Source organism: Natator depressus, chromosome 6 (assembly GCF_965152275.1).
Source record: "Natator depressus isolate rNatDep1 chromosome 6, rNatDep2.hap1, whole genome shotgun sequence".
Taxonomy (NCBI): Eukaryota; Metazoa; Chordata; order Testudines; family Cheloniidae; genus Natator; species Natator depressus.
In genome coordinates, this window is record NC_134239.1 from 40846231 (window position 1) to 40861392 (window position 15162).

At 44.1% G+C, this 15162-nt stretch overlaps 1 protein-coding gene across 4 annotated transcripts in view; it reads left to right on the forward strand.

Moving 5' to 3' along the window:
• WT1 (WT1 transcription factor) overlaps positions 1-15162 on the forward strand; it is a 48874-nt gene that overhangs the window by 5561 nt on the left and 28151 nt on the right. For 2 of the 4 annotated variants that reach the window (XM_074955114.1, XM_074955115.1), the window contains exons 2-4: positions 1308-1430; positions 2022-2124; positions 12708-12785. In XM_074955114.1, coding sequence (XP_074811215.1) covers positions 1308-1430; positions 2022-2124; positions 12708-12785 — 304 coding nt within the window. Of the gene's footprint in view, positions 1-1307; positions 1431-2021; positions 2125-3832; positions 3896-12707; positions 12786-15162 lie in introns of those variants that run through there. The other 2 variants (XM_074955116.1, XM_074955117.1) reach the window with 2 other exon arrangements.

Sequence of the window (15162 nt, forward strand, 5' to 3'; positions counted from 1 at the left end):
TGGGGGGGAGGGTTATGGAATATACATGTAAGAATGGGGATAAAGAGATTCGTAGAGGCCAATGTCCACTGTGTGTTTCGTCAAAACGGTTCCCCAAAGGAGGCCCGAGCTAGACTAATAAGGGTTAGAAGAAAATGTGATCTTTATAAAGAAGCTGAGCTCGCGGTCCAAGGAAGATTTAAGGTTTGTATTTGCTCTCAAAAGAGCTGCGCTGACATCTTTGGGTCTGGGGGTAAATGCTGATGAGCTGAGAAGCCTCAAAGATAATATTACTTTGTAATTACTTTTTTAGCTGAAGTTGTTTAGCTGGCTCCAAGTAATTAATGAAAGTTGGTGTCCCAACGCCTGATTTACGGTTGGGTGTCGGCCTCGGGTCAGCGGAGGTGATCCCTTTCCATCTGAATCTCCTCGGTGAAAAATATAAGGTTTATTATTTTGGCCAGCAATTTTCGCTTTAAAGTAGGAGTTTATTTTTCATTTAACATTCCACCTTTTTATTGCAGACTCTTCGGAAAGCTGTTCTTTAAAAAAAAAAAAGATTAAAGGGTAACTTTAAAACTGGAAATGGCAGATGAGAACACACAGCAGATGGGAATCTTCCTCTTTAAGATGAGCAACAATTAATGAAAACATCCTTTTTATGACTGAAACCGATCTGTCCTCTTTAAACAGGAACGAGACTTCCGATTTTCCATTCTTCATAGTGCACTGACTGGCTTGGCTCCTGACCCGGAGCGGCACTGTGCCAATGGGCATTCCTCCCGCCCGGGCACAGCACCCTCTTTGGCCCATTCCCCCCTTTCGGGACCTCTCCAGAGCTGACCTTCTCAGCAAAGGCTTTGATATATTTTTTTTTTAACTGAACTCTCCCGGTCAGATAATGTATTGTCCTGGCCTCAATGCCTCTCTCTCCTAGGCTGCTTTGAAATGGCACTAGTGAGGCTGCGATGGGGAGAGCGAGTTATGGGGCAAAACCCCACCATTTCCGATGCTCAATGCAGCGGGGGCTGTACCAGAGTAGCGCAGCAATCGGAGAATAGACACAAACAGCACCAAGGGGGAGGCTTTAACCAGACCCACGGCCATAAATAGAGAGCGAACTATTTTGGTAACCCGCTCTTCGGGTTATCGGAGTTTCACTTTGATGGCTATCTTGGCAGAAGGGAGCCATTGGGAGCTCAAGCCCTTGGGAGAGCGTAGGCTTCAGTTTTCGACGCCTGCTTGGAGACAGTTGGCAGGAAGCTGCCTCACGAGAAAGTTCAAGGCTAGGCAACTAACTCCTGATTCTTCTGTTGTTCTTTCGGAAGGTTACAGCGCAGTGGCGTTTGATGGGACTCCAAGTTACGGCCACACTCCCTCTCACCACGCAGCGCAGTTTACAAACCACTCCTTCAAACATGAGGACCCCATCAGTCAACAGACCTCGCTAGGTAACGGTAGAGACCTTTTATGTAGCCGAAAAGGAGGGAGAAACATCCAACACCTCCCGCGCAAAAAATAGCCTCTCTAGGGGATGGCCCCAGCAGTTACACGTTACCCGGGTTCTCCGTCCCCGAGGCTAGGGGTCCCATTATTAATACATTATTTTACTCTTGGCTGCTGCACAGCCTACCGATCTAATTACACGGGTTACCTGAACCTGCGGGCTCCACATCGATGGGAGATACTTGAGATGTAATGAACTCCAGTGCCACTTGGTTAGTGGTGCTAAAGGTGTTACACGGCTGGCGGGGATCTCGCTGTAAATCCACAGTGACTCGTAGCGGAGTTACTCCGGATTTACGCTGGTGGCAAAGGAGAGCAGAATCTGGCAGGTGCACACAAGGAAACTTGCTTTATGCAGGCCCAACACCCATGTGTTTGAATTCTGACTATAGCTGCTTAATCCTGAATTCAACCAGCCAATGCATCTTGTATTGGAACTTTTCCTAACTTTCAAAGTAGCGCTCCCCTTCCCCATCCAGATTTCCAGTAAAAGGGCTGAGCCTGGCCGTGATTAACTCTCTGTGGTTTGTCTACAGGCGATCAACAGTACTCGGTACCTCCACCAGTGTACGGCTGTCACACCCCCACAGACAGCTGCACGGGCAGCCAGGCCCTGCTCCTGAGGACCCCCTATAACAGGTACCTCCACGCGGAAGCCTTTACTGTTCGCTTCCTCTTCCATTGCATTTAACCTTGCTTGTTGCACTGACAAGATTTTTGGCTGCTGTGTGTGGTGTTTTTACTCCCTGGCAGACCACTCCTTGTATAGGGGAAATAGATTTTCTTTTCTTTTTGGTCTTCCCTCAAGCTTCTATGCATTTTTCTGGTTTTGTTCTGATCACTGATTTTTTTTTAATTTTTTTTAACGAGATATTTCCTGGTGTCTGGCGCACACGTTTCCCTCGGTTCTGAAGGTTCTGTGATGTAGATAACATGCCTGTCCTAGCTACCTGCTTTACTTGGATCGCTTCTCACTAGAGCGGGAACAACAATGAAGCCCTCATAGTGTTTTGAGCCTGGCTCTCCTTCCTGATCTATACCACTATATATTGTGGACTATGAAAGCAACGGTTTAGCAATCTCAAGGTGGATCCTGACAATGAATTTACTTGTCCGGTGTACGTACCATAGGAGCCATGCTAAGGGCTTTCTTCTTTTACATGAAGGGCCCCTCTCTACCCACCAGTGACTCGATGGCAGTTTTAACTGAGGGCCACATTCTGTTCCCAGTGAAATTCAGTGAGATAGAGTTTTTTGCCATTGAATTAAGTGGGAGTAGGGTTAGGCCCAGAGAAAGGATTGATCAGATTGAAGTGATTATGAGGGACCAGAGTGACAGGACACAATATGAATGCTTGAAAACTGGGGGGGCGGGGAGTGTGGTGTATAACATATGTTGTCCTGGAATTTTCTGACACAAACATTGTAAGAAGGCTGCAAAACGGATTTATATAAATGTGCTTCTGTGGTAGTTTTTCTTACCAGCTGTGCGAAGCTGGTAAGAACGAAAACATGCCAGATTAATGTTGATGCTGCTTTCCCTAAAGCTGCATTTCCTGGGGTTTGATTATTTTTAATACACCACTATCAATTCCATTTCCCCCTTCACGTGAGTTTACCATTACAGGTCCTGATCCCGCAATCGATAGTCTCTTTGACCCATGGAGTAGTCCGCCTGCCCACTATCTACTGCAGGTGGGGCGCTCCAAACTATGATCCAAAACCCCCATGCAAATTAACGGGAGGCTTTCAGCGACTTCATTTCAGTGGGCTCTGGTGCTGTGTTTCGGCCTGTTCTTAAAAGGGGTATGTGTATGGGTGTGAGGGGAGACTAGCAGGTCATTTAGGAATGACAGCAATGTACAATGCATACGAAAGTAAATATCCATAACTCTGAAACCAGTTCATTTAAAAATTTTCCCACGATGTGGCTTTGTATCGCAAATTAAAACCCCCTTCTTGTGACTCCCAATGTGATGTAAGACTGGGTTAAATATACACTTAAAAAGCAGAATCAGAAAATTAATACCCGCGTTGCTTGCCGCCAAAATATGGATCTCGTTTTCTTATCGTGTTAAATGGCGTACATCTACAATGGACCCTTTTCAATAGCTATTTCCCATTTTCTTCGTTTGGCATGGGGGGGGTCAGTGTGTCTCCTTCAATTTTACAGTGTGTTTAGGAGTGAGAAAATAAGTTACCTAAAATTTATTCTTCAACTTTTTGTGAACTTGGAGCCAGTCCCATATCTCTGAGTTGCTAAGTAACCCGAGCACACAAAACAATGTGCCTTTGCAAAGGAAGTTGCAACTGACTCTTCTCATAGGCTGGTTAATCGCCTTTGATTAATCAACACTGGACGTGGGACAACAAAATTCTGTCACTTCCAGAAGCCACTTCTCCAATTAACGTGAGTTGACGTCAAGGGAAAGAGGGAATGAGGTAATGAAGGAAGGAAAGAAGCCTATCCACATAGATTAGTTGTAGAATAATTGGCGGGGAGAATGCCTTCACTGAAACTGACAAAGATGGGTCATCTCTCAGGAAAATCTATAAATATGATTTGTAGAGAGGCCTCAAGGGGAAAATGTGTGGCTCTGCATAATTCGCGTGCAGCTCAAGGCACAGATAAAGTGTTTTCTTTCTGAGCAATTTATTCATGTTTCGGTGCCTTATAAGATCCCCTTGCATTTTGCACTTGGATTTCAGACAGCTGGGTGAAATCCTCTCGCTCTCTGTTCCATTTTGAACTCGTATCTATAACGGTAAATGCACAAATGGCCAGACTTTAACAGAAACTTAATTTTGTTGATGAATCGGGAGAACTCCATAAAACTTTATCTCGCCAGAACCCCAATAGTTCTAGTTCTTTAGAAACGATCGGTACCTTTACAGATGGTGTGTCGGTCTCCCCAGCCAATCCATGGTGAACCTGGCAGGTCTGTTCTTTGGAGACTCACTGTAAATTATTCTAGATGTTGACACAAACACTAACCCATAAAGCTACTTCATTGAATAAGAAACCTTCTTCACCCTTGCAACAGCAGATACAAAGCTTCTGTTTTAAGCCCCGCTCGCCCTTGGCTGCAGAGTATAGCTTCAGCATTACTTCTAGCGATGGGATGTGAGCAAGCGCAATCTAAATGATACTAACTTATTCCACGGCGGATGCACTCAGTTTTATAAGTGCACTAATTATGCTTAATGAAGCAAGCCCAGCACTTTGATATATACATTCCCGTAGGAAAGTAAAGAACTGTTGCTTGTTCTAAAACTCTACCTTCCACCTTCCCAACGATGGCTGTATAATAGGCATTTTTCATAAGCTTCGGTGACATTTTCCTTAATGAATAGAATAGGGCACAAACACTGCATCGCCAGTAACTTAAAATCTCTTGCTGTGCGGTTTGGAATTAGACCCTTACATTCATGGGTAGCTGAAACTCAATCTTTAACTCCCCCTATTACCGCTCGGCATTCTACCATGCAGTCAATTTCTCCCTGACTTGCGGCTTGATCCGACTCCCATTGAAGCCAATGAAAGTTGTAACACTGACTGACTGCAGTGGGCTAAGGATTAATCCCTTAAACTCTTTTGGAGCTAGCATCATATGTATGTATAACTCTACCAGAACGTTTACACACGTCAGAACAAAAACGTTAATACTCCGGTTTCTCAACACTTTGTAGTGGGTATACTGACAGATCTTTAAAGCGTCGGCTCTCCAGCATTTAATTATAATAGGGAGTCTCTCCTAAAATAGAGGATGGGATGCTATACTAGTCGTCTTTCGGTACCTTCAGCACTTGGAACGATAAAACCTCCTAACGAGACCACAGTTTGACTTAATCCACCTGGATACAGTTCTTGTCCTTAGCAGCTATCTGCTGTAAATAGGCATATGTAGAGACTATTCTCTCACCACTTAGGCACCAATTATAAACGACACTTGGAAACAAGTTGTTTGTTTGACGCCTACATGGAAAGTTGAGCTTCAATTTTGGCTTTAATGCGCATTCCAGAACGCCCCTTGTCTGAAAAATTACAATACAGTGGTGATCAGAATAAACCCAAAGTTCACTTGCTGATGTGGTAGTAATATCCGCTTGGATCACCAGGTTCATCCCAATGAGTGTCTCAGATCATCTAATCTCTTTTTCTCTCTGTGCTAGAAACAGGAAAACTGGTGCCCTGTTTGAAGGCCAGTTGGCCTCTAGGCAGTACAGAGGGTAGGAAACATGGACTGGAATTTATGAAGAACATACCTCAGAAACAAGAGTATTTTTCATGTTAGTTCCTTAATTCCTCCACGGAAGATGGTAGAGGAGCGGCTAGGGAGAACACAGATGATAGAGATTAGTACAGATGCAAGGAACATATTTAAGTCTTGGCCCGGGGGTTCTCCAACTTGGCATTCTGTGGATCGCTCTTTGAGAGAGCCTCTCGTGGGCCACTAGGACCTGCTCTGCAAAATATTCAATCCTTCAAGTCTCCAGGAAGGGCTTATCGGACGCTTGGTGGCCCATGGACCACAGTTTGATAGCCATTGTCTTCATTCCTGTTCGGAGAGCCGATCCCTTTTCTTCTTTCTTCTCACTCTACCCCATGCATAACTAAAACAAGACGGACAAAATCTAAGGGCGTCCAAATCGGTGTAATTTACACCTTCTTCTGGCCTTCTCCATTTGTATGTTACACCAACTTGGACTGCTTAGACTGACTTAGCCTGCAGTCAGTAATATGGTCCCTTCCTTACACACATCACCTCTGAATTTGACCACTGAGTCCCACTGGAGGAACCTAAAGCTCCACCAGCTTCCATAGACTTCAACATCATCCCCTCAGAAAATCAGGCCAGGGATATAGGTTTGACAGTGTGTATTTAGGTGCCTAACTTTAGGTACACTCATTTTGGTGAAAATGCCTAAATTGATCTGTCTCTGGATGTTTTCAGATGTTCGTGTGCATCTTCGTACACAGCTGTAGTTCGTGGAGGAAAAGCCTTGTTATGTACAACAGGCAAGCTAGAGTGGCAAAAAGGTACCAAAATCCTGAGATAAAGGAGATAATTTCCTACAAAGTCTCTCTCTGAGTGTTTATGAAATCTCCATAAAGGCTGTCTAAACTGGAAAATTACATTGTGTTAAAACAAGTATTAACACAGTGTTAAGCACCGCGTGGTGCTTGAGTTAGACCAGGATTTCTGTGTTTAACATCTGGTCTTGGGTAGCCCTATGCTGGACTAGGATTAATCCCAGCCGGTTGGTGCCAGGCAGTATTTGTGTTGCTGTTTCATAGAGGTGTTGACATTCGTTAACACGCGTAATTTTGCAGTGTAGACAAGGCATTGTTTGCCTTAGGAGATGACCCACAGAGTATTCCTGAAGATGAGCAGTACAGTAATGCTCCACCTTTATTACCAGGCCAACACTATTAATCCTCTTCTTTTCCTCAGTCCGTTGAGAGGTTGCTTAACACACGTTTCACTGTGTGCATACATTTTAGTGTTTCCTTTTGTTTGTTTAAAAGTGGAGGAAGGAGGGGGAATCGAGCGCAACAGCCAATGGGTGGCACTAGGCATAGGAGCGGTCTGTTATACTGGATGCATCTAGCTCAGAATCCTGTCTCAGACAGTAGCCCGTCCTAAATGCTTCATAGGAAGATGTAAGAAACCTTGTAGAGGACGTTTATGCAATAAATTGCCGGTAAGGAAAAGCTTCCTCCTGGTCTCCATAAGTTTAAAGGTGGCTCTGTGCTTTCAGAAAAGGGGCTTATATTCCTTCTAGCTGTTTTTGTATCTTGTCTAATGTAACTCTTTATTGTTCTCACTATCATACAAATGTCAAATCCTTTCAGAACCCTACAAAGGTATCCTTGTGGCAATGAGTTCCACAGGACAAGTGTAAATGTTGTGTTTGTAAAAAGAAAGCAGGGCTTTAAACTGTTTTGATCTCTGAAAGCAGAGAGGCATCAACCATCATTTCACATCCACCAGCAGTCACTCAGGCTTCTTATTGCTCTGATCTGTGTCTGAATCCTATAACAAATTTGGTGTAAAATTCACAACGATGCCTTTAACAGGTTAACAATACATTTACAGAACTCCAGAATTCTACATACACTGCAGTAATTCACCAAATACTGCTCTTAAGAAGATTTCCAAGTCTAGCTAGCTAGTAGCAACCAATTTGTCCATAAGAAAGAAAGGAAGTAAGGAGAAAATATGCAAGCAAGTCTAAGACTGAAGACCTTTCCATTGTTTTGCCCTGGTAAAAGAGACAGTAAGAAAGGCGATAACTTGAAATAAATATTCAAGAGCCCATAATTCTTATAATGGAAGCAACAGTATCTCTGAAATCTCCAGTTCTGGCAACTACTTGTTCTCTCTTATAACACAAGCACCGCATCTGCCAAGAGATACTGTGTCCGTTGTTGATGGCTAGTTATTGATGGCAAAGCTATGCAGTCTGCAAGCGTGCATTGAAAGGCCAGTATTTGTGATTCCATTAAAATGGTGATGTGAACTTTTCTACCTCATGCTGTTTAATGTAGTAAACATGTTTAATGTTGAAAATTTACTGTGAGTCACACTTGCAAAGACTTTAAGAGTGGAGGAGTTTCAGTTCAGATTATAGCTCTTTCTGTGCAGAGGTCAAGAACTCAGTAATACTGCTGTGCAGGCCAAAACAAACTCTATATGATCTACTACTGGTTTCCTTTAAAGTTCCTCTTTCGCTCAGGGTTGACTTCCTTTTATTTCACTCCAACTTACATTAATCCTCGTTGTAGAAAAGTCCCTCCCCCATTTCATTTTAAAAACATCTCTGTAATGAAAATAAGTTATTTTTAGTGTCTTATTTGGGGGAACTAGTGATTCAAATGAGAATCAATGCAGGCAAATCCCCAGAGACTCCAGTTTTCCTTCTCATCGTTCAAATCGTATTTAAAGCTAGGATTTGAACATAACTATTGACTCCGAGACCATCCTGTAGCATTGGCAGTAATAACCCATTTTAGATTTAAATGGATGCATGGATACCTTGTTATACTTCCTCTGTTAGAGACACCATACTTACTTCTTTTTGTGGAAGTCCGATGGTGCACTTGGCAAACTTGGTCAAGCTTGCCGTTTTCTGCGTCCCTCTTGCTTCCAGCCTGGGGTGATCCGCCGTGGAGCCCAGAGTTGCCAGTACTTAAATTCCAGCTCGCTGTGTTTTGGCGTTTGGCGTCTCTCCCCAGCAGCAGCAACTTTCACCTCTGGGTCCTATTTGCAGCATGGAAGGGGAGGGTGTTTCCACTGGAGCCGAGACTCACAAAACCTTCCAGCCAGGCTGTGATGTGATCGGTAGCTATAGGGACGGCTGCATCATCATTATTACTATTATCCCATTGAAGTAACTGAGAGAACTCCGCTGACTGCAATGGGAGCAGGATTGGGCTCTCGATGTCCACTACCTATGGATCATTCGCTGAGTCTACAGTCCTAACTGATCTTAGATGGGGATGATGAATACTCTTTCCCCCCCCCCCCCCCCGCCCCACACACACACACCTGGAGCAAAATGGTGTTTGCTTGTCAAGGCAAATGAGCCACGCTTACTTGAGAGCAACCGAGGAGGCTCGGAATAACACAAGGAGAAAATTCAATACAATCCGCCACACACACTCGCCTAGATACCTAGTCCCTCTTTAAAACCTCCCAGCCCAAAACTGTGTATTCAAGCACAGTATTGCCTCGTGCCACAGGCGTTTTATGTTTATCGTTTTATTTAACAGGAGCTATTTCAAAGGTACAGTATGTAGCTGGTAAGGCCTACGGGGGATTTCCCCAGCCAGAACGCGCACAAGCCTGAATTCAAACAGATACACAAACCCACCTCTTACCACTCTCTGCGGGTTATCTCTATGAATGGCTGAGGTCAGTAAAAAGAAAAGGAGGACTTGTGGCACCTTAGAGACTAACCAATTTATCTGAGCATAAGCTTTCGTGAGCTACAGCTCACTTCATCGGATGCATCCGATGAGCTGTAGCTCACGAAAGCTTATGCTCAAATAAATTGGTTAGTCTCTAAGGTGCCACAAGTCCTCCTTTTCTTTTTGCGAATACAGACTAACACGGCTGCTACTCTGAAACCTGAGGTCAGTAAGCAGCCCTGAGTGGCAATGGTGGTCCGCAAAGTTTTTAGGAACCGATGGATCTAAACACTTATTTTTCCGGTGTGATTAAATACTGGTGACTTAAACATAGCTCTGTTTTTAGATCGGGAGCCATCTGTATATCTGGCTTCTCTTTTGCATGCGCATTAAGCCCCCACTGCAGGGCTGGACGCTGGGGACGGGTTTTCAGCCGACTTAACATGGGCGCTGATCCGTCTTGAGGGTGGGCAGGGGCCTTTCCGCTGAGCTGTGCCGTCGGGAGAACCGGGCCGAAGTCCTTGCTGCGGTAGAAATGGAAACCCAGTTCCAGCTCTGGAGGCGTTCACAGTGAGACTCCGAAATAACTGCCGAGGCGCCTTCGGCCAAGAGCCAGAGCGCAGGGAGGGGCCACTCGCCCAGCGGGGCTCTCCAGGGGAAGCGCCAAGGCCTTTCTTCCTTCCCCTGGGTGCTCAGCTTCAACGAGCCCACCTGCCGCCCTGAGAAGGACGCGAGTATCATCAACTAGAGAAGGCCCGGCCGGGACCGTGTTATCCCGGGTCCCGTCAAAGGCAGGGAGAGGGGCCGTGGAGCGGAGGTCCCAGTGCGCGGGAGGCGCTCGGATGGGCTATGCTCTCAGGCTGCTGGGCTGCCCGTCTCTGGGTTAGTCACGCTTGGGTTTCCTGGGTGGGTGGCCTGTCCCTATGGGCCTGTCCCTATGTGCTCCGCAGACCAGGTGAGCGCTCCCCCCGTGCCCCCTTGGCAGTAAGCAGCAGTTACTTTGCCCGTTTCGGTGGGAGCAGGGTCGGGCTGCAACTTCTGTTTGGAGCTTCAGGCTTTAACCTGCACAAATCGCTCCCCTCTCCGCAGCTCCAGCCACGGTCTCCCAGGGTACCTTGGTTGCCAGTGGGTGGCCTCTCAGATGGCACCGTGTTACTATTGTCTCCTCCTCTTTCTCAGCAAATATCTAACAAGTGGTTAGTGGGTCTGTCTTCCCTCAAGCCACTTCTCTGGGCCAAATTACACCGGCGTAAATGAGGGTCCGCGGGAACTTCATTGGAATGACCAGGGGCAGGGGCTTGAGCCGAAGGCTGCGGGAGTTTTTAGGCGAGCAGAAATTGCCTCTGTACGTGTTGCAAGGGACAAACCATCTCTGAGTTTATTTGATGACAAGTGTAAACTCACGATCCCTAAAGCGGAGAATTCCCCTCTGATCACACGAGCAAGGCTGTCTTTTGTAGCCGGGACACACAGTTGTAAACCTCCTATTGAATGGAGTGCATGAGCCAGCCACGCTTCCAGCTGTACTGAAATGGAGCCCAGGACTACCTCCAGCCTGTCTCTGAACATTGTCCTGGTTCCTAAGCGATTTTTTTTGTGCACTGTCACCAAACCCAGTCTGGAATACAGTGGCTGCTGGTTAGTGACAAGATGAATGTGTACTGCTTGATGAAAAAGCAAAGGAGGGAGGGGGGAAATATTGTGGAGGAGGCTCTTATAAATGAACTGTCAAGGGAAAGAAAGTTAAAGGGAAATCTCCTGCTGTAAATGCATCGGGCGGGCACTTCTAATAAAAATCCGGGTCCTGGAGGAATTAATTACAGCCGCATTACAGGAAGAATTCGTGGAATTGCAAAACGTAGTGGCACAGACCAGCACGAACTGCTGTTGCAAATGGGGAAACTGCAGGAGAGTCTAACAATTTCTGAGCTGATATGCAGGACATTGTAGTAGCATAATAGCAGTTCAGACATTCGAATGAATAATAGTGTCCCGCGATACTGACAAATGATATTACACATACTTTAAGATTGAAGTCATTTAACTTGTTTTTATATGCAAAAGCTTCCCACTGGAATCGGACTTTTCTAGCTCACTTCTACCTGCCATGAAAAAACTCTCGCAACACAATTATATACAATCACTACATAAGTCTAGTGAGTTTAGCTATTATTAATCAGCCAGGGGTCTTATGTTGATTGTGAATTGCTATTTCTCTGGCACCCACATCAATCAGAAAATCGATTCGAAAGGTCTAGAGACTCAAAGCGGGGTTTCAGTAAGATTCTCTGCAGCAGATCGGAGCAATGTTGTGTAGCAATGGGAACCTGGATTTCCAGGAGAACCAAGATTCGGAAAGAACACACGGCGGTTTTCCATGCTGTGTAGATGGAAAGCAGCTTGCTCAGCCCTGTCTGTATAGTGACTCTCCCCCTACGACTAACTTACTGAGAGAGCCCTAGGGAAACGGACTGCCTTTGGTGTTGCAATTCCGCAGCAGTTTTTCCTCTCCTCGAAGCACATACCTGTTCACTTGTATGTTTAAATTATTTGTGATAAGTGTTGAGCATTATTATATCAGTGGACCTATGAGCTCCATTTCTTTTGGTTACAGTTGATCTCAAATAAAAAAAAACACTGAAGTGTTTTCTTTAAAAATAGAAAGTAAGCAACTGACAACCAGTTTCTGAGAATATTGCTGGCTGCTGAGTTCATTGTTCTAAGATTATAAGCTTTTACAAAAAGACAAAACAAAACATAAAACCAAAAAAGACTAGTATTGCAGTTGTGAGTTTAATTTATGGTTCAGCCACTCCATTTTTCCTTGGCAAGTCACTATATGTAGTAACATTGGTCACCAGTTCTGATAGCTGTTTCAGTCCATTAACCACGTGATCCTCTACACTCTTTATTAAAAGTTAATTCACTTGCTTTTTTTTTTTTTATAAAATAAGAGATCTGCTTTATTGCTAACCCACAAGTCTGTATATATACTGGTTCCATTAATTTAATTGCGGTATATTTTTTTCTTTAAGGGCTTTATTGTGTATAATTTTCAGCCATTTAAAATTTACAAGTTAGATCACAATGAACATCTTGTCTTGTACCACATAATCATTCTTTCTTTTTTCTTTTAAAATTAATGTCACAAACAGATAAAAGGGTTGAAATAAAATAAATTTATTTGGTACTGCTATATGTATTTTGAAAACACTTTTTAAAAAAGAAAATTATTGCTTCTTTTTTTAAGTATTACTTGAATTTGGTCAAGTAATTTTAGTTCTAATTCTAGATATTTTCATAACAGTGACAATTTATACCAAATGACCTCACAGCTTGAATGCATGACATGGAATCAAATGAACTTGGGATCTACATTAAAGGGGTAAGGTGTTTTATTATTTTGTAATCTTCTGCATTAGTGTAGTTCACTTCATTTTATTTTCTATTTTATGAATGGAATAAGGTTACTGGCACGAAAAATGCTAACCTGTCCAAAAATGGGCCTTTATTTGTCTGTAATTTAATATGTTGAGTTTAAAAAAATAACCCTATTGAACTATTAAAAGTTTTATTCTACTAGTCAGTTCACAGTTAATAAGAATTTTATGGTCAAGTTTTCTCTTAGACTTTTTAGTCTAAGGTTAGTCAACAGGGAAAAAACTAGCAATATTTTCTTTAACTGTTTTTGTTTTTTGGTCTTTTGACTTAAACCAATATGTCTTGGAGAACAGTATGTTGGTTGTAGATTTTTAACCATTTTATTGTCTAAACAAACTGTCTTCATTGTAGGTCACACAATTCAGGTGCCAAGTAAATGCAATAGCTTTCCATTTGTGTGAGCAAGGTGTTTTCCAGTAATAGACTAGTAATATTTGAATTTAAGTTGGGATCATATGAATGTGAAAACCTGTATAATTATATTATAGATGGTTCTAAGCAGCCATATTATTATTATTCCATATATACAGCACCAATATGTGATAGGAGGGACTGTGTGAATGGGTATGAAGACAAGGTAGATCTCTACCCCAAAGCACTAACAAAATAAGCTCGTGAAGGAAGGATGGGAAACAGTGGAAAAACCTCTGCAATTGAATGGTGAAGCTGAGTTTGAAGCTTGTCAGTTCTGTTAACTTCCATTAATATAAGTTTGGTTGTTTTTTTTTTAAAAAGTGTGTGTGTGTGTATATATATAGAATTTTTTGGGGAGGGGCGGGGGGAGATTCTGTCTTCTGATTAGTTCAGACCTCCTTGCAGCAAGGTATTGTCGTCTTGACCCATCGTAACTACTGTTGGGTCAGAGTGCAATTCAGAAATGTGTTTTCTGTAACGTGTAAACAGTGGCTGCCCAATAGATCTTGCGCTGAATTCAGCCCTGGACTTGTGCATGCTTGGCATCTGGAAGGCCTGCCAGTGGGCTGCTGGGCCTAGCTCATAGGCAAAGGCAGTGCGTAACCAGTGCAGTGACTGAAATAACAATGGTGGCTGTTAGAGAGGGCCTGGGGAGTGAGACACAGTGCAGGGGTGGCCTGAGCAAGAAAGCAGAAGGGGAAAGAGCCACAGAAAGCTGGGAGAACAGCATTCTGGGTGTGCGGAGTGTGTGGGGGCTGATCATCCACCTGGGTATCAATGCTGGGATGATCAGGCCCTGGTCTGCTCTCCCCACCCTTGCCATAATCAGCCTCAAACTGGCCCACCCCAGACTGCAGGGTGTAAAGTGTTCTCCACACTCCTACCACACAGTGAGAGCAAGAACAAATGAAAGAGCTCCAGGCTTAGAATACTGCTGCTACCTCCTGTGTCTCCTTCCCTCCATTCCTTTCTCCTTTTTCTCTAGTTCTAACCTCACTCTGCTCCTCATGCCAGCTCTTCTTTCCCTCCTTTTTATTATCTTTCCCTTCTCCAGGCTCCACATCCTCTGTCCCTGCCTTTCCTGGCCCTTTCCATCTTCTCTGGCTTCCTTCCTCCATACCATTGTCACCCTCCCGCCTGCAGGGAATGGATTCTAGCCTGTTTGCCACTAGTCCAATATGGGTTTCCTGTTACTCGGCAAGCAGGAAGCCCGCCTCAGAGGTGCTGCAGATCAGAGACGTTGGTAGGGTAGCAAAGACACAGGGTGTGGTGCTTACAGGGCCAGGGCTTCTGTTCCTCCCTTCCTGTAGGCAGGATAGTAACTGTATTGAGAGATTCCAAAGATGTCTCCCCAATCCCCTTGCGGGGCTGTCAGTAAAATTTAACCACTCTTGCCCTTCCAAAATGGGATAGCACTCTGGGACTGTGGAAGAGAATGTGCTAGGAGGAAATGAATAGAGCACATCAGAGGGTTTGTCTGGACGAGGGTGGTTTATTTTTAAAAATATGTTTTGATAGCACAGTGTAACTAACCCATTCTAAAACTCTAGTGTGGACAACGCAAGTTGTACTTTAGCAAGTGCTACCTGGTCCAGTGTAAGGCTTGGGGGGAGCCTAGACTTCAACTCAAGAAGCTAGCTTCTGCTAACATATAACTTGCCTGGTACAGAGTAGAGTTTAATAACATGCTAGTTAACATGTTCTCAAGAACCTCCTTCTGATCCTTGTCCAGACAAAGCCAACGTTTGCCTGACTTTGTAAGATAAACTATGGGTGCTCTTTACCCTTTTCTGAGTCAATATATATGTATATATTTTTAAAAAGGGAGATTCCCAAACTAATATGTAGAAAACTGACTCGATCCAGATCTATCAGGTACGGTATTTGTGCAGGCTGGCTTCAGTATT